The sequence below is a fragment of the Cydia fagiglandana genome, chromosome 25 (assembly GCF_963556715.1).
Source record: "Cydia fagiglandana chromosome 25, ilCydFagi1.1, whole genome shotgun sequence".
Lineage (NCBI taxonomy): Eukaryota > Metazoa > Arthropoda > Insecta > Lepidoptera > Tortricidae > Cydia > Cydia fagiglandana.
This window is the reverse complement of record NC_085956.1, coordinates 841,317-869,006: the sequence shown is the minus strand read 5'-3', so window position 1 is coordinate 869,006 and position 27,690 is coordinate 841,317. Positions and strand designations below refer to the sequence as shown.

Below are 27,690 nucleotides of genomic sequence, written 5' to 3'. Positions count from 1 at the left end.
ATCGTATAATCATTTTATTTTGACGACCTCGACTTCTAATATATGGCACTATCCCTTTCGGCTATTTAGGGTTGTCAAAATTCAAGCCATTATCTTATCAGTCGTGCACGCAAAGGGACGTCAAGTTTTGACAACCCTAAAAATTGCTCGGAGCAATGCTGAGCCGAGCGGAGCCGAGTTTGGCCGAAGTCAGGAGTTTCGCACCCCTGCCTAATCGATAGTCATGTCACCCTGCCTATGAAGCCGATATGGTTCTGTTCGAATCCCGGTAAGGGCATTTGTTTAAGGTGTGTTATATTTATTTAAGTATTTACATATATATTATTTTACTATAATGTTAGTATGAGAACGCTATCTATGACGTCACAATGACGCGACCTCCCTTTAATGGGTTTGTGTTGTTTAAAAAAAATATTTATATCGCAAGAACATGTTTGATCTAGTTTTTTTAGTACATTTCTTTGTGTAACAAATTGGTTTTATCAATAGAAAACAACCTTATGATTGTTAAATCTTTAAAAAAGAAATGAAATAGCGAGTAACAAAAAAAAAATCGTTCTGTGACAACCCTGAATTGCCCCGCTAATAACACAATTAGCACCGCCGAGACTAATTAACCTTTAGCGATATCTTTATAAACCTTTTTCGGCCTTTTTACTCCACACACAACTCCATTATAGGTACATGGATAATTTGCCGGACATATCGCGGACCAATTGGGGTCATTTGTTTTGTAGATTAATAAATATAAGTACAAGCCGAGTATGGTTAACTGCGTTAATAATTTACCGGGTATGGTTATATTGTAATTCATTTTGGTGATACGTTTTTTAAGAACTTGTAATGTCGACTAGATTTTTATGGAGTTGAAATACCTTTTCTTTTTTTTATAATAATTAACTCACAGTGGTTATAAATGAAATAAATTATGACTGTGCCCCTTACCTATTCTAAATAATCGTTTAAATAAGTGTCTAGTAATTACTGAAACCTTTAGTATAGGAATAGCTTCTTAATTCATTCTTTAATTTCACAATGTATTTACTAATATTGTAGCATTCGTAACAAACAATATATAATGTACATACATGATACATGTACACAATTATGTTTACGTTCTAATAGTATATATACCTGAAATCCTACTTCCCAAGTTAGGTAACTATGCATAAAAGCTCTCCAATTCACAGGTTTAATTGTCCCATGTGTAAAACACATCATAAATCTAGTAAAAAAACCGGGTAAGTGCGAGTCGGACTCGCGCACGAAGGGTTCCGTACCATAATGCAAAAAAAAGCAAAAAAAAAAAGGTCACCCATCCAAGTACTGACCACTCCCGACGTTGCTTAACTTTGGTCAAAAATCACGTTTGTTGTATGGGAGCCCCATTTAAATCTTTATTTTATTCTGTTTTTAATATTTGTTGTTATAGCGGCAACAGAAATACATCATCTGTGAAAATTTCAACTGTCTAGCTATCACGGGTCGTGAGTAGAGTTTGCACGACGGATCCGAAATATATGGGAAGATCCGCGGATCCGGATCCAGATCCGGATAATTTCATACACTTCAGATCCGGATTGCAAACCCTAGTCGTGAGATACAGCCTGGTGACAGACGGACGGATGGACGGACAGTGAAGTCTTAGTAATAGGGTCCCGTTTTACCCTTTGGGTACGGAACCCTAAAAATATAGAATTCTACTTCCTAAATTAGAAACCTGTGCTTTAGTATAAAAGCTCCCCAATAGCAGGCCCATAATGAACAATTGTACCGTACAGTTAACGTAGCTTGCGCATTGCCCAACCGTAGTTCCTTAAAAAGCTCACAAAAGCTTTCAAAACGGCCACCACTGGACTGAACCGGGAACTGTGACTCACGGACAAGCTAACGTACTTTTGTGCTTATTATGTAACACGCACAGATCTACAATGTGCAAGATTGCCTGTCAAATATCGAAGCAATAATAATATACTTATTGTAAATCAGTGCTGTAGACTATGGCTGGTGCAACTCCGTGAAGATTGCGAGTTGTCAAACTTTTCATCAGATCATTCCACACAAATATTTGCATAAATAAATAAGTTACTTTTTCTTGGAACAAATATTTACTACTTACTACGGTGACGCAACGACCCAAAGGGAGTCCTGGCCTCCGACACAAAGTCAAGCCATGCCTGTCGCCGTCTCGGTCTTTCGATCGAGGTTGAGCAGGTCTTGAGCTACTACGTTTTTCCAGCAGTACCTAGGAACAAATACCATTTCTTTTTTGCAGAACTGTCTCTTCATAAGCCTAACCATTATCATAAAAAAATACTAAACATGTTCTTCGAAACAAATAACCGAATCCTGTCTGAAAAGGTGCTCGTTTTCAGCTACGATGTTACTAAAGTACGTCTTAATTAATATATTTTATCTGAACCTTATTGTAAATGGTATTTTTTAATAGTCTATTTTGTTTGTGTTGCGCTGCTGGGCAAAGACCCCCCCTTTCTTCCGCCACTCATCACGCTTTCGTGCAAGCTCCCGCCAGTCACTGCAAAATGCGTCGAGCTCGTCCCGCCAACTCTTTCGGTCCGTCTCTGCCCCGGGCATTGAAAATGTTTTAATGATGGCAATCTTATAACTTGTTTTTTTTCTCTTCCACAGTATGGCAGCGACGAATTCGGCCACGACTCACCGAGCCGGTACGCGTCACCAAAAGGCGCTGGTGGGGGCGCGTATCAAGAACCATACTACGCGGGCGGCGAATGGGCGGGCGGGTACTACCAGCCCCCGCCGCCCTACCAACATGACACGTACGGGGCGTCACCTGGTAAGAATTTATCTTCTACCCTATCTATACTCCCGACCGGCAAATTGACTTCTTGGGCAGCAGGATAGGATAAGTTAGGTGAGAATACGCTGCCGCTGCTTGATGCTGAGATTTAGTAAGATCTTGAGATGTTGAGTTCGATGGTGATGGTGAGAATTCAATTTTAAAACGTAACAAATATAAGAGCCTCGGTAGAGAGTACCATTTTGTACCATTTGGAGTTGAAACTCTAGGTCCATGGGGTCCCAACGCGCATAAGTTGTTCGCAGAAATCGCGAAGCGTCTGGTTGACGTAACTGGTGACTGAAGAGCTGGCGGCTACCTCGCACAACGTATCAGCATTGCGATACAGCGAGGAAATGCCGCCAGCATCCTTGGTACAATGCCTCAGGGGCCTATTTTAGATTTAATTATTATAAATGATTCTCAATTTTGATTTGACTTTGATAATTATCCTTTCACTCATATGTGTTAACTTGTTAAATATAAATATTAACGCCATCTACTCGAGAGTAGGATGAAGGTTATGGTGCCATCGATCGAAAAGATTGCACTGTACCTTTGGCTTAGTGTCGAGTAGATGGCGTTAATATTAATGTTACCATACAGTCTTGTAATTGTTTTGTCGGAGGCCCTTCTACAGTCAACACGCAACACCGCACCTCATTTTGAAGTAGGACATTGTATCACCTTATTCCCGCGGGACCCACTCTTTAACTTTTTCCTACCCATACTATAACCATACATATAACCGTTAAACTCCATGTTCCAGGCCTGCCCGGCGCGCCGAGCGAGCCCGCGGGGGCGGAGCTCCCGCTGCCGCCGATGTCGTCGTTCCGCGCCGCCGCGCCCCACCACTCGCCCACCGACATGCTCGTCTCCAAGCCCCTGCAGCCCGTAAGTGTCCATAACCCTGATGAAACACTGCATCTTCATCATCATCATCTCAGCCATAAGACGTCCACTGCTGAACATAGGCCTCCCCCTTGGATCTCCATACGTGCCGGTTGGAAGCGAGCGACCCGCATCCAGCGTCTTCCGGCGACCTGCAAAACTGCATATCGGGACATTAATGTGAGGGCAGTGTAGTAGCCATGCTTGTCTCCAAGCCCGTGGCTGAAAGTAGCCCTGAAGGCTAGAGATGGGTGAAGCCCCCCCTCCTCTTATGTCGTCCTCACCACTCGCCCACCGACATGCTCGTCTTCAAGCTCCTGCAGCCTGTAAGTGTCCATAACCCTGATGTAAAACTGCATATCGGGATATTAATGTGAGGGCAGTGTAGTAGCCATGCTTGTCTCCAAGCCCGTGGCTGAAAGTAGCCCTGAAGGCTAGAGATGGGTGAAGCCCCCCCTCCTCTCATGTCGTCCTCACCACTCGCCCACCGACATGCTCGTCTCCAAGCCCCTGCAGCCTGTAAGTGTCCATAACCCTGATGAAAAACTGCTTATCGGGATAATAATGTGAGGGCAGTGTAGTAGCCATGCTGGCGTCCAAGCTGGGATCAATACTCCAGCGCTCTGCCATCTGAGCCACCAAGACCTCATCCATTGCCAGTGAATCTTTCCACCATATGGGTCTAGGGGACCTTAGCGACATCTACCGTAAGACGTTACACTTCTACGAGTAATTGTTAGTGTGCATTGCAGCACTAACTCTGGATTGCACCTTGTTGTACTTGATGCCAAAGAAAGAGCAACCATTACTTTCTGGAAAGCAGAAAAACTTTCAAGGAAGCCACCAAAGTTATCGGCCAGACTATGCTCCTCGCGCTGCCGCGATGTTGCCTACTCGTGCGATTAATCGCGCCGCTCCTTGCCAGTCTTTTGACTCGCGCCAAAAATGACGATTTTATTAAATAGGGAGCGGTGGGCATGACGAGTAGCGCGGCCTCACTACGTCTCTGCCTACTTCCCATGCCACTCGTTGAGTATGTATGGCCGCCGGGGTATTAAAGGCTTTTTGAAACATCTTACTTTCCCCTGTCTCCTGTAGCCAAAAATACTGACCAAATGCACGAGTCTCGTCTGGAATGCCGTCGAAGGCGGTCGCATTGCACCCTTAGCAGCATTTATCTCCTAAAAGTTGTAAAAGGCCCGAGCAAAACAATAGACCCCGCAATTACCGCCAGATGGTCATCTACCCGACCGACGGTCCGATCGAATTTGCTTCGTGCTTGTACGAGTATATAACACACTATAGCTTCTAAATTTCGCGATGAATGTCATTCTAAACGTGTGTGTTGTGTATTTATATGTATAGGTATTTGTACAAGTGAGTGTATCATTAGTGCGTGCTACATAGGTTGATATCTGCGACGACAGATACCGCAGCTCAACTAGAACCCCGGTGAGATTGATCTTTTTTGCATATCAAATTATGAGCTAGGAGCGCCCTGTACCCCAATTACCTACTCCTGTGAAGGTAGCGTTCTACCATCGCCTAGCCTAGCCTAACCCAGCGGTTCTCAAACTTTTTTGGCGACGGAACCCTTTTCCAAAGCGATGTAGAGCCCCAAATAATAAAATGTAATTTGTCACTATTTAACTGTGGACCAGAGATATACAGGTTGGCTAAAAGATGACGGCATTTCCAGTGAGATTTTGGGATTATACTGAGCCACTTTTACTATGGGACCAACCCCGAAATCGAGAAATCGCGCGGAGTGGGTCGCGCGCACCCGAGCTGCATACATCGCCATTGTTAGTAGCTCGGTAGCGTTGATTTGAAATTATTTAATTTTTTGAACAGTTGTGTAAAAGTCAGTGATAACCATGCTGTGTTCTTGTGCGGTGTCGGCATTTAGGCAAACATCAAAGGCGATCCACTCTTATGTTTTACACTGTGCCACCAATCTTTTTATAGATAAAATTATTTCAACTGAGCTTGTTCACTTACCTGTACTAACAATGGCATTGTTCTATTACAATCCTATTATCTGCTTTTGTTCTCGTAGGCGCCAACCAATTTACTTACAAAATAAGTTAGAAGTACATTGCATGTATACTGAATTCTAAACCTGATTTCTTGTTGAATGGGGTTAAAATGGTCTAAAAATATAATATAATATTCAATCTTTTGGAAAGTCACATGCACCTTAGCCATGACAGGTGTCGATGGTTGTTAAATGCAAAAAAAGTTGGGTTAGCCATTATCTAGCTAGTGTATTCTGTAGTCTATTGTTTAAAGAAATAGAGTCTTTAATGTATACTACCATTTCAAGGCGGTTATAATCTGCTTTTAGTACGAGGGGATTATCCTAATTTGTGGTTTACCACTCAATGGTATTGTATTCTTGAGACTCTTTGAGTAAACTAGCTCAGATCGCTTGATTCACACTATACAAATCAATCATATTCAACGCACGCATAAAGCTTGACCATAACTTCCAGATGTACGCGTCAGCGAGCACACCGACGGTAGCGGGGGAGGCCGGCAGCCTCTCCTCGTACGGCTCCTCGCCGTCCACCCCCGTGCACTCCCCCCCGCCGCTGCCGGCGCGGCTGTACCCCCCTCTCAAGCACAGTCCGCACATGCACCACCACGCGCAGGTCAGTCATCATCACGAGCACACCCACGGTTATGTTTTTCAGAGTAATTGATATAAAAGATAATCCGCGCGATGACAATTCCTTCCTTCGCAAGTGTATCTTTCATCTTTTTTCTGGGCTTTACCCCTTGGAACTCTACGCTTATTGAGTGAGGCGCGTCATCATGAACCTTGTTAGAATGCACGAAGGCTGATATTGGGTTGTAGCCGCGTCAGTTGCCATCAGTAGCGGTCACAGAGTAAACCGGTTACTGTTGTATTCCAGGGCCCCAACTGGGTGGCCAGCGGAGTCTCGTCGCCCGGCAGCGCGGGCACGCCGCACCCGCACGGCGTCGTGCTCCCCAACGGGCACCAGCACGTCGCCGTCTTCCCGCCCAATGTTATGGTGAGTCCGGTACTGTTACACACCCCTATACTAGCCAAGGCACGGAACCGGTTTTTTTCTTCATACAAATAATACCGGTATTTATTTATTTATATTTATATGAGCCTAGAGTGTCCCACTACTGGCCAAAGGCCCTTTCCACGTATCCCGGTCTTGACCCGTCTCCCACCAGTTCCTGTCAAAGGCGTCGAGGTCATCTCGCCAACGCCGTCGAGGTTTGCCGCGACCCCGGGTTCGATGTGGGACCCAATTGGTTGTTGTTTTAGCCCACAAGTCATAGTCACCGGTATTATTTCGTTCTTTTTTGTTCTTTGGTTTATTATTTCATTTTTAATGGGACAATCTAATAATACGAAGTTGTTACCTAAATACATGATTCAGTCCTACGTAAAGAGTGTAAAATACCTAAATAAAAATATTGAGCTATTTCGGGTTTTAAAAAAACCGGTTCCGAGCAGTTGTCGTAATTTATTAAAATTATAGTTGATTTACACATCCATTTGAACCTACAGACGTAAACTTGAAATTCCCTAGCTTTGTGAAATAATACGATTTTCTAGTGTTTTTTAATGATTTTTGTTTTATTCGAGCATGGATCCCAGCATGGATGAATATAACTTTTAATATATTACAGTTTTATATGATCCGAATCAAAATATTAATAGAAAATATAACAAATTATAGAGCTATAATACTTGCTATATTGAATCACCAAGTTATATTTTGATCTGGACCATTTAGTTGCCATTTTTAGGTTTTTTACTTACGGGCTTTTTTCACAACGTATGCTGAAAAGTATGAATAAAAAAAAATATCCTGCATTTAGTGTAGTTTTATATTCGTCACATTTATTTTAAAATGTGTGACGTTGTGAAACAAGCCAATGTTTTAATTAATATTTAATTTGTTTTGTTTACGGTTTCAACTTAATACAGTATGACTTCACTTTTATGACCATTAATGAGAATAATGAGTAATACTTAGTAGATATTTTTAAATTTGTGCAAAGCAAATAGTTTGTAAAAAATGTTATCACTTATTAGTTATGTGCATAAACCGGTTATTTTTCATATAAATAACCGGTTTCTATTTTAAGAACAAAGTCATACTGTGTTAGTCGAAACTTTTTTCTTGTTTTTTTTTTGTTAATATTAGCGACCCGTGTGGAGCTTGTTACCATTGCCCTAGATGTAGTAGATAGTGTGGTTTAGTAGCTAGCTTCTCATGTTCTAACAGGAAAACATACATACATCATTACAGCCACTGACTGCCTAATACATTCATAATTATCTATCCGCGTACAACATTTTTGTTTCGTTCATCTTCTGATTCAAATATTTATAAGAATAAAAACGCTCTTCTACATATGGACATCAACATACAACATGTATTACAAAAAAAAATTTGTAAAATTACGAAAAAAGTAGAAAAAAATTTTTTTTTACGCTATAATGATTTTACTTTTGATGTAAATGTAACATGAATCGATGCGTTTAGCATTTTTAACTTTTATCAAAACGGAAAAATAATCTTATGTGTACACACATCAATGAATAAATGTGTCAAAAATAAATGTTCATACTAATAGTTTTTCATTCACTTTTCTATTTCAAAAGTAACGAAAGCAACAGTGTTTGTTTTTTCTTTCTTATTTAATTAGTAACTTTCTCCGGACTATCTGTCATCACCATCAGATGAGACTATGAAAAGTCATAATTATCTCTTTTTATTGACTTTATTGACTTCATTAGTGTAGGGACCAAATAATTTTACCAACCAAGACCAAAAAATCAATACCAACTTTTGCCAAATATAAAAAGCACTTTAAAACCAAAACCTAAGGTTCATATTTCCTCCTCACTGAAGTAAAGTGATAGGTCGGTATATGGTGCGGGCTCCAGGCGTTGTGCGAACATCGTGGTAACGTGTCGTGTCGCAGGGCGCGCCGGCGGAGCAGCGGCAGCTCGACGAGGCCATGGTGTTCCTCCGCGAGCATTCCGACGTCGGTGTGAGTATTAGGGCAGCTTGCACCATTCACTAACCCGGGGGTTAACCGGTTAAACCTGGAGTATAATTTGACACTGGATTACCGGTTTAACCGGACGGTGGGATGATGCAAGTAGCGCTTACGAAATCTGTCGGGAGGTTTTGAGCTACATTTACTTGGAACATTCGGAATACTGGGACAAATGGAAAAGCATTATAAGATTTATAAGCTTACATCCACAAAGGTGTATCTTGGTCCTGTACAAACGCGAATTGTCTACAGATTTGGAGATATAAGAGTAGTTTCCGTTACAGTAGATAGGAAAAATGCTTAGTAAGATAATTATCGACTTATAAAGTCGGGAAAAAAAGATAAAATTTAGGTAATATACAAATCAAATGCGTTTGTACGGAACAGCTCATGCAATGCCCCAAAGTGCTACAGTATCACAGGAAGTAAGTAAGGATGGATCTGCGCTATAATCATCATGTTCATCAAATCATCTGAATTGCATTGAATTATATATCTCTTATACCTAAGTATTGGAAACAAGTAAGTTATTAGCGATTGCGTGGCATGGTTTGGTTATGAGCTTACGTTTTTATTTTGCAAATCTAAAACAGTATATAACATAGAAGTTTTTTTTTAAGCTTTTCTACCCCCGTTAATCGTTAATACTGTTAATAGTTGTTAAATAGAGTTATTTCATTAGCTCTGATTTTAGACTTGATGGTCAGATCCGGATACAAAAAGTTGTAGAGGATAAGTCTAAGAAAACGTACTCCTGAACTGAATTTTCAAACTTTTGACAATCGAACTAATGTACAGACAGAGTCGTACAGCGCCATGTACTGTCAAAATAGAATTACGTTATTATAATATTTTTCTTTGAGCTTTGGTTTGATGTTTGTGCTTGATCGACCAGGGCGCCAGAATGGAAGAGAGGTTGGACGACGCCATCAACGTGCTCCGCAACCACGCGGAAGCCCCCGAGCTGTACCCGCAGGATGTTCACCACCAGCCACCAGGTAATCATAATATAAAGATATTCCAATTTCCCTTTATTGTTGCTTTAACTTCCGTTTTTCTGTATCTCTCTTTTGTGATAACTTGATAAGATTGCCTACAGGCTACCACTTTCTTTAATAATTTACTGAACTTTACTGATTTTTTTCTTTATAAGTCTAAGTCCAATATAAGAATTTTTATCCATTCTAAAATACCTACAATGAAATCATGAATACCTAGTCTAGAAACTGATCCGGTTCCAATTTTTCGTTTTAAAAATAACCGGTTTTTATGGAAATTTTGTCACGAAAGATTACAAATATAAATTCGTTTCAAAACCATGTGACTTGTTTGAGCTGTGATTGTTGTTGGTTTACACGTGCGTTGTCTGTCAGTTTCTAATCAAAGACTGTGTAATTTCACCTCGTGAGTTCCAGAAGCAATTTGTTTTTGAATTTGGAATCATTGATTTTACAATAAAAGTTAGTAATAAGATTTTATACACAGAGAGACATTATAACATTTATAACATGCACAGAGGGTCACTAGATAATATATTGATGGTCAAGCAAATCTTGTCAGTAGAAAAAGGCCCGAAATTCAAATTTTCTATGGGACGTTATCCTTTCGCGCTTGGGTCGATCAACTATTTCTTGTTGTTATTCCATCCCATCAGCCAGGAGACAATAGTAGCATAGTTTCTTAGAAGAGCTGCTGTACCATGATCTACAAACGTGCTAAGTAAATGTCTCATTATGGAAAGGCCTTTTATAACTACCAAAAAATTCAAGTTTGGTTCATTTAAATACAAAATAACTAGTATTTTAAGAGTGAGCCAGGAGACCGTAACCATGGCAACTAGTGACAAGAAAAAGTTGATTCACCCGCTTACATTTTTCAAATTTGCCGCCTTTTTCTACTGACAAGATCTGCTTGACCCAGTATAGATTGTATTGAACAATGTGTATGTGTGCAGTGTCGCGGCTGGGCCCCGCCCCGGGCATCCCGCAGCTGCACGGCGAGCCGCCCGTCAAGATGGAGCGGCACGTGCTGCCCAACACCAGTACGTATCCAAGTAAGTGGCTGGTTCAACTAACTAACATAATGGCTCCACTATACGATGGGCCAACGCCGCCCACTCCAAGGGATGCATTTTTTTTTAAATATTTATTCAGAAACAAACAGTCATACTCGTACATAGATTATGAACATATTTTAGAGACAATAAGAATAGACCTATAGTTTCATAATTAAAAAAAAACACATAAATAGGTCCGTAGCTATTAACTACATAAGAGAAAGACTTAATTTGTATTATTACAATTACTATATACAAGAAATTTGTAAATTATGATTTGATACCTCTGTCAAAAATATATAGTAAATTCGTTAAGCAAGTTATAAATTTAGTTACATTCAATATTTAAATGCATTATTAAGTTGTGTTAGTGTATTTATGCGTTAGAGGGAGCAAGTGATATTGCTATCTCATTCTACCGCATGGCTGCGTCCCTTGGAGTGGCCGGCGTTGGCCCATCGTGTAGAGGAGCCATAACATAACGACGAATTCAAACTTACATTAAATTTCAAAATGATATCTAAATCATGTCAATTTGTTCTCATTCGCTCGTGCGCCGTGCGTCTCGCTCGCGCTAATACATGTACGAACAAGTCCGAATGAAATGATAACTAGACGTTATGATAACTAAATGTACGTCCGACTTGACCTCCTAACCACTTACTCTTAGGCACTTTAGATTTTTCTTTCAATTTGCGTTTTTTTTTATATGATCCAATAACCGGTTTTTTACCATCCAATAAACGTTTATCGTTTACAACACTTAAAGTGCTTTAAATGAGTTAAAATATTTTAATTAATAGATAATAAAATATAGAATGAAAGCAAATTAAAATTAGGGCCACTTGCACCAATCACTTATCCGGGGTTAACCGGTTAAACCTGGAGTTACTATTGTTACCAGTACAATTTGACACTGGGTTAACGGTTTAACCGCTTAGTTCAAGTGGGATGGTGCAAGTGGGCCTTAGAGAATGAATCTGAAGTACCTAATATATATAGGTAGCAAATATAAAAACCGGTTCCGCTGCTACAAGTTAGTCTTTCAAAATCTTAACAGAATACCTACTTTTTTAATAACAAAACTTCCGTGAGATACAGACATATTAAATATATTAAAAACGGGTTACTCACGTATAAAATACGGGTCACGTGTAAAATACGTGAGTGACCCGTTTTTAATATATTTAAGAATACCTACACTTTTGTTTACAGAGAAGCGTAAAGAGCCCCCGGACTCCGGGCTGGACTCGAAACCCTCCTCGTCGGGCTCCGCCGACCTCGCCAAGCCCGGCTCCAAGCGCTCCCGGAGATAGTGAGTCATACATACGTACAGTTTACATATCCAATAATCCATTCATACTTACCTCCTCTCTATACACTCAGAGGAATACTAAGAAGATGTTGTAATCGCAAATTTGACAGTAAATGGCGCTGTATGATGCCATATATGTTCACATAACATATTTTACGATGCGAACACTGCGCCATCTACTTCATCTGTCAAATTTGATTACTTTTTGCTACTTAATCTTAAGTATTATAGTGAATGGATTGTTGTAACAACGTGAACATTTATATGCTGAAAAAATTATAGTTTTTTCGTTCGTTTATAATACTTAGTTAGTAGGTAAGTATTACTTACCTACTGTTCTGCTTCAATTTTTATAACTCTATTGACAGGAATGACAGGTCATGTCATGTCATTCAGGACATGCCTCACGTTAAACCGTATGCCCATTTTACAAACATATTTTTGAATTTTTCTAATGACATAAATTATTAGTAGGTATTATAAACGAGCCTACAATTTTTCACGTATTCTATATCATATTCAAAATGCAATATCCAAATGATATGTCAATATAAAACTAAATAAAAATGAATATGATGTATACATACGTTATACATATGTACATAAACGGTTACAATGGTTACTGATCATCATAATTTGTATCATTGGTATGACTAACAATTATGACGATATATCGTAAGCACTGTAACCGGTTTTCTATCGCTAGTCGGTCGGAGTGACCCGCGCGACACCGGCCGACGCTCGATATTTTTCAAACGCAGTCCGAACTTTATATCAATTAAACAAAATACAATCCGGTTTCCCAAATGAAAAAACCGGCTTAATTACCGGTTAACACACGGAATTTTTATACAAAAAACCGCAGTCGATTTAATTATTTATATTCGTTTTAAAGCTACTTTCCAAGTTGCGAATGCCTTAGCTTATTAATTCATCTGCAACCTTCAAATATAAAAAAAACCTTATTGAACGTATTCATTTAATTTTATACGAGTATGTACGAGCCGAGATCTTACTGCTGGACAAAGGCTTCCCTTTTCTTTTGTAGTGTTCTATCCTTGAACATAATATTTTTAAAACATAAATTAATATTCCCTGTTGTATATATATCATAACCTTGTTTTATTAACTATACATATGTTTCAGTTTTCTATATAGTTTTACTTCATTAGTAATACATATGGTCGTAGTAAATATAAATTAACTGTGAAAAATTTGTCAATTATTCCCTAATAAACCTAATCCTGATTAGTTTATAGAGTCTGTGCGGAAAGAGAAGAGTCGTGGGATTTGAGGGCGCGCCAGTGCTATTTTATGGTTTTTGCTATGCTGACAACACTGGTCACGTGATTATAGTACGACACTAAAGGTCATGATACTTGAATCCCTTTTGTTCCGGTTTTTTACCACGGCTTACTAAACGGAGCCTGGTGGTGGTGTCGGCTCGTCAACTCAATCCTCTGATTTAGCGCAGGCACTAGTTTTCATTTTAAAACACACTTGTTTTTATATCTCAGATACTAAAAAGTGACTGCGATTGACAAAACTGCTAAAACTATTTAAGAATCTGCCCAATACAACTGTAATTTTAGTACCAAACAAGATACAAGTCTCATTTATGTACTGCCTAATCTGTGCAGTCCAACAGTTATTAAAACCGGGTAGATCGGGTAGAAATTGGGCAATAGAACTGTAATTTTATCTGGGATATATTTCACCCATTGTAAACTTGACTAGTAATGTATGTGTACATTATTAATAATAAATATGAATATGAATAAAAATAGTGCATAAGTAGGTAGGCCTTATTGGGATATGTCCGGTTCTCTCATCTCAGGATATTTTACTTCGCCGAAAAGTCACTGCTAAATATGAAATATAATTTCGTAACTAACAGAACCTACAAATAAAGAAATATTTTATTAGAAAAAGTTGTATTCTTTGTAATCGAAGTCTGAATTAAAATATTCAATGTCACTTATGTTTGAGCTAGCTTCAAAACAACCAGGGACACTCATAGAACTATTTTCATCTGAACTGGATGTGCTTGAATCCGGCACGTAAATTACGAATTCTTGCATATCACCTACTTAGCGGTCTTTTATTCGAGATACCGTAGGTACTTTTACACAATCCTGAAAAAGAAATTACATATTAAATATGCATAAAATAGCAAGTATCAAGACTATTTGTCAGTTATTTTAAAGATCATGAATGACCTGCATATTTATGAAAATTTATATATTTTGAATGAATATACTTACCGATTATGTACCGGAGACAAGTTACTTAGGGGGCTTATTAAATAGGTAATTATTTAATATTAAATACAACATCAATACCCGCGAATAGCGGAAACACGTTCCGCGACTTTTTGAAAGTCGATAGTCGGCTTTTAGCCGTTTTCTTCCCGCTGACAAAACCGAACAATGTTAAATATAATTTTCCTTGTGGTTTTATGTACGGTTTTATCGTGTTTTGAAAAATTTTTATACATAAAACTTGCGGTTTTTGTTAATAAAAATATACATTGACAGAAGTTTGTTTACTTTTTACAAGACAGGTGTCAAAGGTTTGATTGCCATATAAAATTTAAAATGTTAGTTCCCGTTTCTGCCACGACTCTTCTCTTTCCGCACAGACTCTAGTTGTGATATATTAGTTCGGAGTGTATAGGTAGTGTGTGTTCGTTCTAGCGTCCCCGCCGCGCCGGCCTCCGACTTCGGCCGGTGTCGCCCGGGCCCGGGCCCCGGCCCCGATGCAATGTAAGTCACATTGCACACATACATACACTAATAAGGCCTTGGTCTTCGTCTTACTACTCGTAAACAGGGCTCAGAACCGGTTTTTTTTTAAATCTCAAAATAGCCCAATATTTTTAATTATCTTATGCTCTTTCCGTAGGACTGAATCATGTATTTAGGGAACGACTTCGTATTATTAGATTGACCCATCAAAAATGAAATAGTAAACCAAAGAACGAAAAAGAACGTAATAATACCGGTATTTTTTGTATGAAGAAAAAACCGGTTCCGAATCTTGCTCGTAAAAGCTGAAAGCGCGCGCGTAAGTGCAGCGTCATATTGTACACCAAGTTCTATACAATATGACGCCGTACGCTGACGTCAACCGGAGACCAAGACCAAAGCCTAAAGATAAAATGCAATCCAGTTTGTAAAATATTTTTTTTTGATATCTAAAAAATAACGTACGTAACGTAGTTGTTTGTGTGAAATAATTAAGTGAGGACTTTTTTTTGTAAGTACATACCTATGTAGCTTTAACTTGGTTTTGCACAATAAAGGTTTGTACAAAAAATATACTGGTATAGATTATACAAAAAGAAAGAACATACTAAAAAATTCTGGATAGCATTTACTTACTATATTTTGCTCGACATTTGGAAGTAATTGAATGGAAAAAACAGTATTAAATGAACGAAATTTTATCGATATGTTTGAGCATAAAGTTCTTGAGATACAAACTTGTTGATAAAAAACAATTACAAAGATTTAAGGACATTTGTATGCGATAGCATGCTCGGTAAATCCCTTAAGCTTATAAAAATTAATTAGTTAATAATGAAATGAAATTAAACTATCGCGGTAACCGATGAATTAATTTTGGAAGTTTCTAATCAGGGCTCGGAACCGGTTTTTTTGTAAAACCCGATAAAATAATATTTAAAATTATTTTATGCTCTTTACGTAGGATTGAATCATGTATTTAGTTAACAACTTCGTATTATTAGATTGTCCCAGTAAAAATTAAATAATTAACGAAAGAACGTAACAATACCGGTATTTTTTGTATGATGAAAAAACCGGTTCCGAGCCTTGTTTCTAATAATGGTCACCAATTTTGTATCTCCGACAATGTCCTATTTGTGTACTGTACGTAACTGTGTCGTTGTAAGTAGCTGCTCGTCGGCGGACGAGGACGACGTGGACCCGGACACGAAGGCGGCGCGCGAGAGAGAGCGCCGGCAAGCCAACAACGTGCGGGAGAGGTGCGCACTCTTACATTACTCTTAGAGCATTTAATAACTGGAGTCGCCTTTAAGAGCTTACCCATCTGCCGAAAAACTTGCACAATTGTGCAAAGTTTTGTATGGACTGACATGGCTATTTGTACGTTACGTAGAAATCATGTAGAAATAGCAATACATTTGACGTCCCATCCCCCGCAAAAATCGGCAGACTGTTTCGTACAGAAAATGACAGCCATGACGTCTCCAGTTACTAAATGCTCTAAGACCTTACTACACGGCCTACCGCGAACAACGAACATCGACATTCCTTTAGATAAAAAACGATCTTCGTTTTCGCGGTTAGGCTCAGGACGGATGGTTTTATCGTTAGTTATCGGCGTTGAAGTGATATTTAGTACAGTCACCAGCATAAATATATTACTATTGGCAGCCGTGCAAAAATATCTGATCCTCCATTTGGGGCATAAGTATATGACGACACTACCTCGGTAAAAATATGTGATGATTTGTGACCGGCAAAAACATTGTTACTCTGTATCCGCATAAATATCTGATGGGATCGCTTAAAAATATTTGATTACTCATAAAAATTAAAATTATGTGATTACTCTCACCTGGCATAAATATCTGATACACTATGAAAGCAATATCTACATCTGATGGCAGATGGACCGCCTATATATCTGACACGTTGGAAAAGCAAAAATATGTTATTGTTGTTATCAAATCAAAGAAAATCTCGGTGGCTACACTTCTTGAATCCATCCCTGGGTCCTAAGGACCAGTCCTGCCAAAGGAAATCTCTTGTTCATGCAACGCCGTATATTAGCTCCAGCGCCATCCGCTATTCAGGGTTATTGAGGAAAAACGTTAAAACCCGCGCGATCGTCAAATCTTCCCTCGCAAGTCTCGCAGGGAGCGCCGTATTTTTTATTCCTTTCCAATTTCCTGGGTTTACGCGCCCTCTTGAGTTATTCAAAACTATCAAGCGCTTTTAAAGTTTTAAACCCGTGCCTTAGGATGGTATTGGTATTGTCAAAATGTGCATTGCATCTCACTCTCTCATTAAGCAAAATGTGAGACGCAAACACACATGGGACTTAGATATTGGACAAATGGAATACCACCCTTAGGTGCTTACGTAACTTTATTGCCACCGAGAGATGGCGCTGTACCGCCCGCGAACTAAGTAAAGGCATGCCGACGTCACTTATACAAGTGATGTTGGTGAAGTTATTAGAATATTGGTGCAGAGGATCGCACTACTTCAGAAATCATGATCATGAATTTTTGAATGTCAGTATACGAATGTCAGTATACTGGCTTAATAAGTAGCAAAGACATATGTAACTTCGTATAAGATGAATAAAGTCTAAGGAAAAATACATGCCTCGGAAATCAAGAGTAAATATAAATGTAATTCTCGGATAGATGGCGCACACACCTTTGGCCTATGCTCGGCTAGATGGCGTGACGACACTGTTTCATATTTAACAATTTTAACACATAGATATCAGTGAATGAACATGGATCAAAGTGATATATAAAAAAAAACATTTATCCCCATATATACATTATCTTGATAATTTAATACTTTTTCATTTTGAGTTTTAGTCGTGTGTCGATAGATGGCAGTAAATTTACTGTAACTACAAAATTTACTATGACAGGACCCCTCTTTATCTATCCTGTTTGTAAGTAGTCAGTATCAATTGGAGTTTTTATCTACGCGCATATTATAATAGTCGCTTATGTGATTGCTACATAATGAAAGGCATTAACACTGGAGTGAGGGTTTCTTATGAAACGAACGAAGTTAGTTTCATAATAGAATCACACGAGTGTTTTAATGCCGAATTATGGACAGGTTCATACACTGCTTTACCTACACACATATTATAAACTTTCACCTTTATGATACATTCACTTACCTCATATTACAGCCGACATGGGGGCACTTTCCTCTCTGACGGAACTCGCGGACATTTTACACGAAACTTTTGCTATATAGTTACTTTAAAAACAACAAAACAATTTGTTTTACTTACACACTAAATAAAACTGTACGTCAAATGGCGGCAAATAAAAACTTTTTTCACGCACCACACGCATCCGTAGTTTTTTTAGGGTTCCGTACCCAAAGGGTAAAACGGGACCCTATTACTCAGACTTCGCTGTCCGTCCGTCCGTCCGTCTGTCACCAGGCTGTATCTCACGAACCGTGATAGCTAAACAGTTGAAATTTTCACAGATGATGTATTTCTGTTGCCGCTATAACATCAAATACTAAAAACAGAATAAAATAAAGATTTAAATGGAGCTCCCATACAAGAAACGTGATTTTTGACCAAAGTTAAGCAACGTCGGGAGTGGTCAGTACTTGGATGGGTGACCGTTTTTTTTTTGTTTTTTTTGTTTTTTTTTTTTTGCATTGTGGTACGGAACCCTTCGTGCGCGAGTCCGACTCGCACTTGCCCAGTTTTTTTTAATTCAGAGACGATCTAGAGTCGGGGTCGATTGTCATATCGTGCGATACCAACTAACATGTACAGTACGAGTGTCATTTATACGTTATAATTTTATAGAAGTTTGACGTTTAAAGTAACACTTTCACTGCGTGGTGCTATCAAATCCGCTGCAGACTATTCTTGGTCTGACTATACACACATACATATTAAATGGCTTTTTTTTTCAGATATGTTCGTGAATGTCATTACCAAATCGATTTTGATATAGTAATGAAGCTATTACAATATTTTCACGGATAAGATATCTGCTGTAACAAAACAGTTTATCTTAATGTAGGCCATTATTTACGGATTTTGAAGGCATCATAGAGGGTTTATTATATGTGTGTAGATAGATAAACATAATTTATTCATTTCTCTGATGTTGCCGCAGGCATTCGTTGTAATTTATTATAAAAAAAATGATGTACTCGTACACGTTAAAACCATCTGTATCCTGAATTTGAGCCTTTATAAACTTGTGTTTCTTGTCCTTGTCTATCCCATTTCTTCATCCCTTGCTTCTCGAGTCCAAACATAATTATAATTTTAATATCAATGTATGTACCTACATTGAACGATCAAGCAATTAGATTTCTGAGCCAGTTGGTACCAGGGCTCGGAACCGGTTTATTTAAAAAAATCCGGTATACCCCAATATTTATATCGTTTTATGCTCTTTACGTAGGACTGATTCATTTATTTAGGTAACAACTTCGTATTATTAGATTGTCCCATTAATAATATGATAAACTAAAGAACGAAAAAGAACACATATAATACCGGGATTTTTAATAATTTTAAAAAAAATGTTGAAGAAAAAAAACCGGTTCCGAGCCTTTCAAAAAAACCGGTTCGGAGCCTTGAAAAAAAAACCGGTTCCGAGCCTTGCAAAAAAACCGGTTCGGAGCCTTGCTTGGTACCTTGTCACAATATGTTCGGACTCTGCTTTTAGGTGTCTCTTGTATATAAACTAACATGTATGTGTTATAGTTTCAGCATTCCATTTTAACAATGCGGTCGCAGTATGTAAAATATTACGCCATTTACGCTCTTATGTCTCACTATTAGGGCCCAATTTCGTGTGAAACTCTTCCTTATATTAGGTACCTTATAGTTTTCGTTTTTCAAAGGTGTTCTTCTGGCGTAAGTCTTAATAAACACGTGTAAATCGAAACTATACAATATATAGTTTAAAAATATGGTCAAAAAATTATCAAAAGATCACAAAAATATTTAAACATAAGTAAAATATGCATGTAGTGGTATCGTTTCAACTTGTAACTTTTTAGGAATGAAGGTAAGTACATGTATAATTTATAGGACATTGGGCACGCTGGGTCAGGCTATTCATTGGCTATCACTACAACAAGGTATTTGCATGTTTTTCTATCATTTTTCATCCATTTGTACACTAATATGGGGTTCTAAATCTGTCATTATATTCTTATTTTAATGTAGCAATTCTAAACACAAATGTATTTTACAGTATTAGAAACAAATATAATTTCGATAAGAAATTAATATTGTTGATTTTTTATATACATATAATGTTGTTACGTCTAATATCTCATTTTTGTCCATTTTTACTCGATTCTTTAAAAAAAAAACAATTATACAATTATAATTACTTTAGGCGGAATCTAAATCCAAAATACCAATAGATACCTACGCTACTTTGAGTTTAACTAACATTAACATCAAATCATTTTGAAATCAATTAGATACAAACATTTTACATGTAATTTAAATATAGATATGTATAGTCAAGTGTAAAAATAAGGGTGCACTCATCATACCTACTCAAAAATATGTGACGTCCCACGGGTAAAGATACCTTATGGCGGTTGGCGCTTACGCTATTATTAACGCCGCTCCAATATTATTGCGGCGCTATGTGACGTAAGCTCCAGCCGCCATTGGGTACCTTTTGCCGTGGGACGTCACATATGTCCCATAGCTCTTATGTCAGCGAATTAAGAACTATTGGACATATTTTTGAACAAGTTGTATGCATCCATATTTTTACATTTGACTGTACTAAATTGTGTAATTAGTTTTATTGGTTTTTTCCTAAAACGAAAGCAAACGGTGTTTTAGAACACCATTAACCTGTAGCCGCCCATACGTCAAACCTTGCCAAGCAAAATGAAATTTTATTTTGTCAACACAAAGTTCAAATTAGAATGGAACAGGAGACCTTTTTATAGGTCTCTGGGTGGCTAGAGGTTAAGTAATTAGAGACATGTAAAATGTTTGTACGGGGGCGTTCATTGCAAAATTCCATTCTTAGTCTGGTTTCCGTTTGGGATTCGGTATTTTGTTGAAACAGGCGATCGGCTGTCTCTCTCGCGCGCCGCCTTCGTCCGAGGTAACATTAATGTTTCATTCACCGTTTTTTGAACAAAACTGTACCTTCTAAAGTGAAATTCTATAAGTGAAATATAAATATAAGTTAGCAGCAGAAATAGCTAAGAAGATGAGCTTAAAGTTTAAAATTATCTTTTCACGACTTTATTTATACGAGAACAAGCGTGTGCATAATATATAATTTTGAATAATTTGTCTGTTTAGCTGTATCTGCTGACTGTACTTTATAAACGTTGTCGGTACAAAGTTTTTGGTTCAAGAAGCGGCGATATTTAAAAAAAAACATCTAGTTGAAGAGGAATATTGCAAATATTTTTATCTATATTTCTATAATTTGGATCGGTCATCTAAGAACGTACTTAGCTCCCCGTTCTGATATTTATACAAATAAATATGTATTATTTGGAATAATTGCAATGTTGTCTCTGACAATATTACAGAAAATTCAGTAAAAAAGTATTTCCCATTTTTTTTATGTCTTGCATAATGAAGTTTCTTTAGCGGCTTATTCTGATACTATACGAATATTTCTAACTTTGTAATTTGAAATTGGTTGAAAAAAGACATAAAATTTTACAATTGTATATGTATGGGAAATATAACATGACAAAAATATTAATACTTTGTTACAAAAAAAAAATATTTAGTTATTTAACAAAATGCAAATTTCAATGATATATTCAAGTAAAAAAAAACAAGGAGTTCCACGAATTGACATACATCTAGAAACATAACGAAATCCGGTTTCTAAATTAACCGGTTTATTAAAAGTCTTACCGGTAAAATAAGATCACACTTACATAATACATATAAATACAGTAAAGGGCCAAAAAGAATGCACATCGAGCTTTAGAAAGAGGCATTCGGCTAATTTCGACTTCGTATAGCGATATCTGTGTCGCACACACCATGACGTTTGTTTTGTCAGTCATGGTTCAAATGCGAGAGAGTGCAGTCGCCTATCTAAGTCAATATATATATAGAGCTGCTAAAACCCCTATAAAATTAAATTTGTACTATGGCATCTATAGGGAAAAAAGGTAAGCCGTTACTCTACCAGTCACGCGAAATTATCCACAATGTTTATAAATATTTTATATCTGAAGCCAACCAATTTAAAAAACATGAGGATGTTAATGTAAGTAATTATTTTAAGAAGGTTCAACAGAGATTTGTCATTACAATATTACACTTTTTGTCGATCTTATATAAAATATATATTTATGAAGATTATTTTTCCCTAACAAGAATATAGCAATAATTAAAAATAGTTACATCGTGTTTTACAGCTCTATATATTTCACGTGAAATCAAAACAAAACAACAATAAAGTACTTAGTTCTAAATTCAAATTCTGATAAACGACTAACCTAATAAGTAATAATTGATGTACATGGAAATGAGCATTCGTTTGTATTCGGAAATGCGATGATTGCCGATGTGCATTCTTTTTGGCCCTTTACTGTACCAGGTTTTGAATTTCGTTTATTTACAATGTGCATCCGCGGAAACTGGCACAGATTTAAATCCACAAAGAAAATTCCTAGGCTTAGACGACGGGGCAGCCCTAAGTGCAGCCCTAGCCCTAACCCAAACCAACCAACCAACCAACTTATTACAACGTATTTACTTTTTTCCTTGTTTCAGTTTAAATAAACTTATTGTTGCTTAAACAAAAATACAAAAATTTCAGAATCTTTCTACTTTATTGCTTTGATGTTAAGCTTATAAAATCAATGGGAAGTATCTTTATATTATGTATACATATAATAAATAGTAAATAGAATAGTAGTTACATGAGCTCGTTACACAGCTGTTCGTCGGCGGACGAGGGCGACGACGAGGGCGACCCTCAGGCCAAGGCCATGCGCGAGAAAGAGAGGCGGCAAGCCAACAATGCGAGGGAACGGTGAGTGCGAGTGAGACGGAAATATAATTAAATATCATTTCCGAAATACTGTAGGTATATGAGATCATGCACTTGTCGTGGGAGAGGGAGACGAGCCGGCTGTGGAATGAGCTATGTCAGGCGTGGCTCACTCCGCGATTTCGTCGCGTCGCTACAAGTACACGCGGCCCACACCAATGTTGGTGTCTAGCAGTAGTGGTTGCGGCGCACCGCTACGGAACGGACGCCTGCTCGCGCTTGCTCCACCTGGCGGGCATATCTGTCGTAATAGATGCGTTTTGTTAGAGAGTGAACCTTCTGTATCTATTATTTATTCAGTGTCCCTGTCGAGGTTTTCTCGATGGGCTTATCGTTTTTGGGGGGCCCTAGTGGATACACTTCGACCCATAGCCAACCAGCTTTCCTAGCCGTTTTGGCAGAGGCGTTGTAGTCACGATACGGTGACTACGGTTCTAAATGAAACGGGTAGATTGGTACATAAGAAGTGCCCAACGAATTAGGATAATATTTTACATACTGCTGCTGCTAAAACTCTGGTGTCCTAGGATAGCCGTATTATTTTGTATAGACACGGCCGCTATATGACGGCACCGTTATCCTAGGAAAACAGAGCTTAAGAATTGAAAAAGTTATATTATTTTTATGTATTTTGGGATGATGTTTTATTATTATTTTTGCTTGTATGTAAATTCGATGTTGACGTGTAAAAGTGCCCTTGTGGCCTATTTGCTGAATAAATGTTGAAGTTTGTTTATTTATATGTATTTTAGTATTAAGATCAAAGTCACGGATTCGATTACCGTGATCCGTTTGTGTATGTCAAAACACGCCTAGATTTGAACCAAATCCGATTCACCCTTTGCCCATCTTGTATGTATTATATCTAATGATTGCGTTGTATACAGGATAAGAATACGGGATATAAATGAGGCGTTGAAGGAGCTCGGGCGCATGTGCATGACGCACTTGAAGAGTGACAAGCCGCAGACCAAGCTGGGGATCTTAAACATGGCGGTGGAAGTTATTATGACGCTCGAGCAGCAAGTCAGAGGTGAGTCGCACGTCAACTAATTACCACAGGTCGGAAAGAGTGATCTATTTGCCATATAATATGACGTAAGGCATGTCAAATTAAAATAACCTTTTGTACGTTTTTGGTACGGAACCCTAAAAAAATATGGTACACAGCTCACCCTTTCAAACCACCGCTAATTACAATTGTCACACACTTTTGAGCTGAGAACACAATTGAGCTGATCTCATTCAAAAGTGACCCGCAATTGTCCATAAAAACGCTTGACGCTTTTTTCATCCGGAACCGGTATTTTTTTAATGCCAAATGTCAATAAAGCTTGCTTCACCTGTGAGTCAGATAGCAACCTTATTGCATTGCACTTATACAGGGTGTTTGGTATATCGTTTGCCAAATTAAAACGGCAGATAGCTTGAGTCATTTGCTATCTTCTCATGCCTAGAAAAACAAAATTGGCCATGGTTTTTTTACTACTATGCAAGTAAAAATTTGAAATTTACGAAAATACGTATTTTAAAATTTTCTAGGCCTGAGAGGATAGCAAATGACACAACCTATCTGCCGTTTTAATTTGGCAAACGATGTACCAAACACCCTGTATATAGCATTCTAAATAATAGGATTTGAAGAGTCCGAGATATCCGATATATTGTGATAAGCGTTAAATTTAGAACATGACACCGCTAATGGTGTCAAATTCCCACCCTACAGGCGCCCACTTCCACCATTCCACTAACCCGGCGTTAACCGGTTAAACCGTTAACCCAGCGTCAAACTGTACTGGTAACCATGGTAACTCCAGGTTTAACCGGTTAACCCCGGGTTAGTGAATGGTACAAGTGGCTTTTAGGGCCCCCCCACATCTAGTGTCTTTCGAGCGTCGGCGTCTACAACTTTATGGCCGAACGTCGACGCAACTGCGCAGCGACGTCATTTTCCATAGCGCTGATCAGACGCCGACGCTCGAAAGACGCTAGATGTGGGGGGGGGGGCCTTAGACCTTTACACTAAAATAGCGTAACTATTAGAACAGCTTAACATAATTTTTGTGTATGTATTACAGAGCGTAACCTGAACCCCAAGGCCGCCTGCCTGAAGCGACGCGAGGAGGAGAAGGCCGAGGAGGCGCCCAAGCTGCTCGCCGCCCCCCTACACCACTACCAACCCATGCCGGTGAGTACAACACTATAGTACATTATTGTCGAGGCTCGGAAGTAGCTACTTGCAGGCTGAGGATTCGTTTTAAACGGACGACCTTGGGAGTCCGTTTAATTGAATCCGAAGCCAGTCATATATAGTGCTTTTCTCAAAAATGGTGCAAGAAATATAAATATCATAGAAATATTTTACAAAAGCAACGTTCTTACGTCTATATTTTCACAGAAAAAAGCCCTTGCCGCCTTTTTATTTTTTTAAATAAAAAAATAGAAGTGTATTTTTCTGCCGAAAATACGCCAACCTATTTGAGACATCTAAATAGTCGCGGTACTAATCATCTGTTTGGCTGTTTAATGGGCCTGTGCCTTCATTTGATATGGGCATTTCAACTTTTAAAAAGTTTGGAACTCGACAAATAATGGAATTTGTATGCAACATTGCAGTCCCAAAATCGAGACTGCAATGTTTTTAACTTTTTAATTTTTGACTGACCATAAACTACGCGCTTCGCGACCTATTTTTTAGACGGCAAGGTCGACTTTGCCGTCCATTTTTGAGAAATAGTTATTTACGATACAAGTGCGGAAAAGAGGAAATTTGAAACGAGTGGCGATAAATTAAATCACGGCCGTAGGGAGTGTTTTAAATCTACACGAGTTGCGAATTACCTTTTCGCACGTGTATTGTACAACGTTTGATAGTACATATGGCCCTTTAAATTTTCGACATACTCGTACGCACGTAATAGTGCTAGTTACCGCACTAGGGCGTTAAACTAGCACCATATGTGCAGTAAGTGTAAATACAATAGTAGATTGTTAACCAAGGGATGAAAGGCACTCATTTCTACCGAGGTAGTTTGGCGCTCGAGCGTATTTCGAATACGAGGAAAGTAAAATGCATGTGTTTTTTTAAAACATGACTAAGTATACATTTTTATAGTATTTTTTTAGAGTATTTTCAGTTAACAATATAGGCAAAAGTATCGTTATTTATGGAATGGGGAGTCAAATATCAGAATGGAAATTGTATAACAAATCCATGTATACCCAAATTTCATTTGCTTATTGTAAAAAAATTAATAAAATCGTACTTGGAACTTAAAATGCTTCTAGTGCAGAAACATATCATTTTCTACACACCTTTTAGAACAACAATGACCCTCTTTCAGAGCATGAGAAATGAAAATACTCTATATTAAACACTTCAAAAGAAAACAATGTCTGACGACCGGTCTGGCCTAGTGGGTAGTGACCCTGCCTGCGAAGCCGATGGTCCTGGGTTCGAATCCCAGTAAGGGCATTTATTTGTATGATGATACAGATATTTGTTCCTGAGTCATGGGTGTTTTCTATGTATTTAAGTATTTGTATATTATATATATCGTTGTCTGAGTACCCACAACACAAGCCTTCTTGAGCTTACTGTGGGACTTAGTCAATCTGTGTAAGAATGTCCTATAATAATAAAATAATAATATATTTTTCTATTGAACAGATTTCTGTCTTTTTATTGAAAAACACTTTTGAGAAATAAGTTACAGCAGATATGTTACAATTAATTACTTAGCGCCACTTGCACCGCCCCACTAACCCGGGGTTAACCGGTTAAACCGTTAACCCAGTATCAAATTGGCCTGGTTACCATGATAACTCCAGGTATAACCGGTTAACCCCGGATTAGTAGGATGGTGCAAGTTACCCTAACTCTATTTTTTTTTTCAGGGCATGGGCCAACTCCCCGGGCAGCCCCCCTCCGGCCCCGCGCCGCAATAGCGACGCCCCCCCGCGCCCCCGTGTCGCGCGCCCGACCTACACACACATACACACCTATAACTGCCCACTTTCAACCTTACTGTATTAACATTAAGGTTCACTGATGGTTAGCAAGTGCTACCGGATAGCCGAGGCGATTGTCGCCCGTCTTGTTTGGTGCCACTTTGGAATGCACTTTGAAAAGCGTTCAACTAAAGTATTAAGACTTAGTCCTCGCTAAGTCAGGCGTAAAAATGTTCAGTGCCGAAAACGCACATGTGCGTTCGCATTTAAAAATGTACTGTGGATGAGAAATTCTTGCCCCCGAAACGTAGTTTTCATTACGATACCTTAGTATCAAATATAATTAAACATAAAAGAAAGAAATCGCGAAGAAGATTATACTGGATATCATTTTATTTGAAGACGGGCACCCTAAAATGTCATCCAGTGTATTGTGTCTTACATCAATTTTTACTGATTATATTTGAAGTGCATTTCGAAGTTTTACAAATAGGACGAGTTACAAATAATATATTGTTTTGAAGTTTGAGGTAGCCAACGAAGCTATTTAAATGTAGTTAGTGACAATGATGACCTATAGCCATATATCGTTGTCACGATAAACTTAATTTAAATAGATTATTGAACACTAATGTGTTTTGCTGAGGGACTGTGTTAGTACCGTGCTATGATTATGATTTAAGCCTTGAAGGCACAGGGGTGGACCCTAAATATTGGAGCCCTAAGCATCATTCGAGTGCTAAATGCTAATGTATAGGCTTGCCCTCGCTCGACGACTATGTGTGTATTTCTTTAATTTATTTACGTTC

At 38.3% G+C, this 27,690-nt stretch overlaps 1 protein-coding gene across 11 annotated transcripts in view; it reads left to right on the top strand.

Annotated features, from left to right (window-relative positions):
- LOC134677009 (protein daughterless) overlaps nucleotides 1-27,004 on the top strand; it is a 175,908-nt gene extending 148,904 nt beyond the window's left edge. For 2 of the 11 annotated variants that reach the window (XM_063535414.1, XM_063535416.1), the window contains 14 exons: nucleotides 2,650-2,815; nucleotides 3,588-3,712; nucleotides 6,205-6,363; nucleotides 6,628-6,747; nucleotides 8,687-8,755; nucleotides 9,660-9,762; nucleotides 10,719-10,817; nucleotides 12,036-12,135; nucleotides 14,832-14,900; nucleotides 16,055-16,144; nucleotides 22,817-22,912; nucleotides 23,818-23,963; nucleotides 25,009-25,118; nucleotides 26,828-27,004. In XM_063535414.1, coding sequence (XP_063391484.1) covers nucleotides 2,650-2,815; nucleotides 3,588-3,712; nucleotides 6,205-6,363; nucleotides 6,628-6,747; nucleotides 8,687-8,755; nucleotides 9,660-9,762; nucleotides 10,719-10,817; nucleotides 12,036-12,135; nucleotides 14,832-14,900; nucleotides 16,055-16,144; nucleotides 22,817-22,912; nucleotides 23,818-23,963; nucleotides 25,009-25,118; nucleotides 26,828-26,878 — 1,503 coding nt within the window. In that variant the 3' untranslated portion in view covers nucleotides 26,879-27,004. The remainder of the gene's footprint in view (nucleotides 1-2,649; nucleotides 2,816-3,587; nucleotides 3,713-6,204; nucleotides 6,364-6,627; nucleotides 6,748-8,686; nucleotides 8,756-9,659; nucleotides 9,763-10,718; nucleotides 10,818-12,035; nucleotides 12,136-14,831; nucleotides 14,901-16,054; nucleotides 16,145-22,816; nucleotides 22,913-23,817; nucleotides 23,964-25,008; nucleotides 25,119-26,827) is intronic. The other 9 variants (XM_063535406.1, XM_063535407.1, XM_063535415.1 and 6 more) reach the window with 8 other exon arrangements.
- Nucleotides 27,005-27,690: the final 686 nt, after the last annotated feature.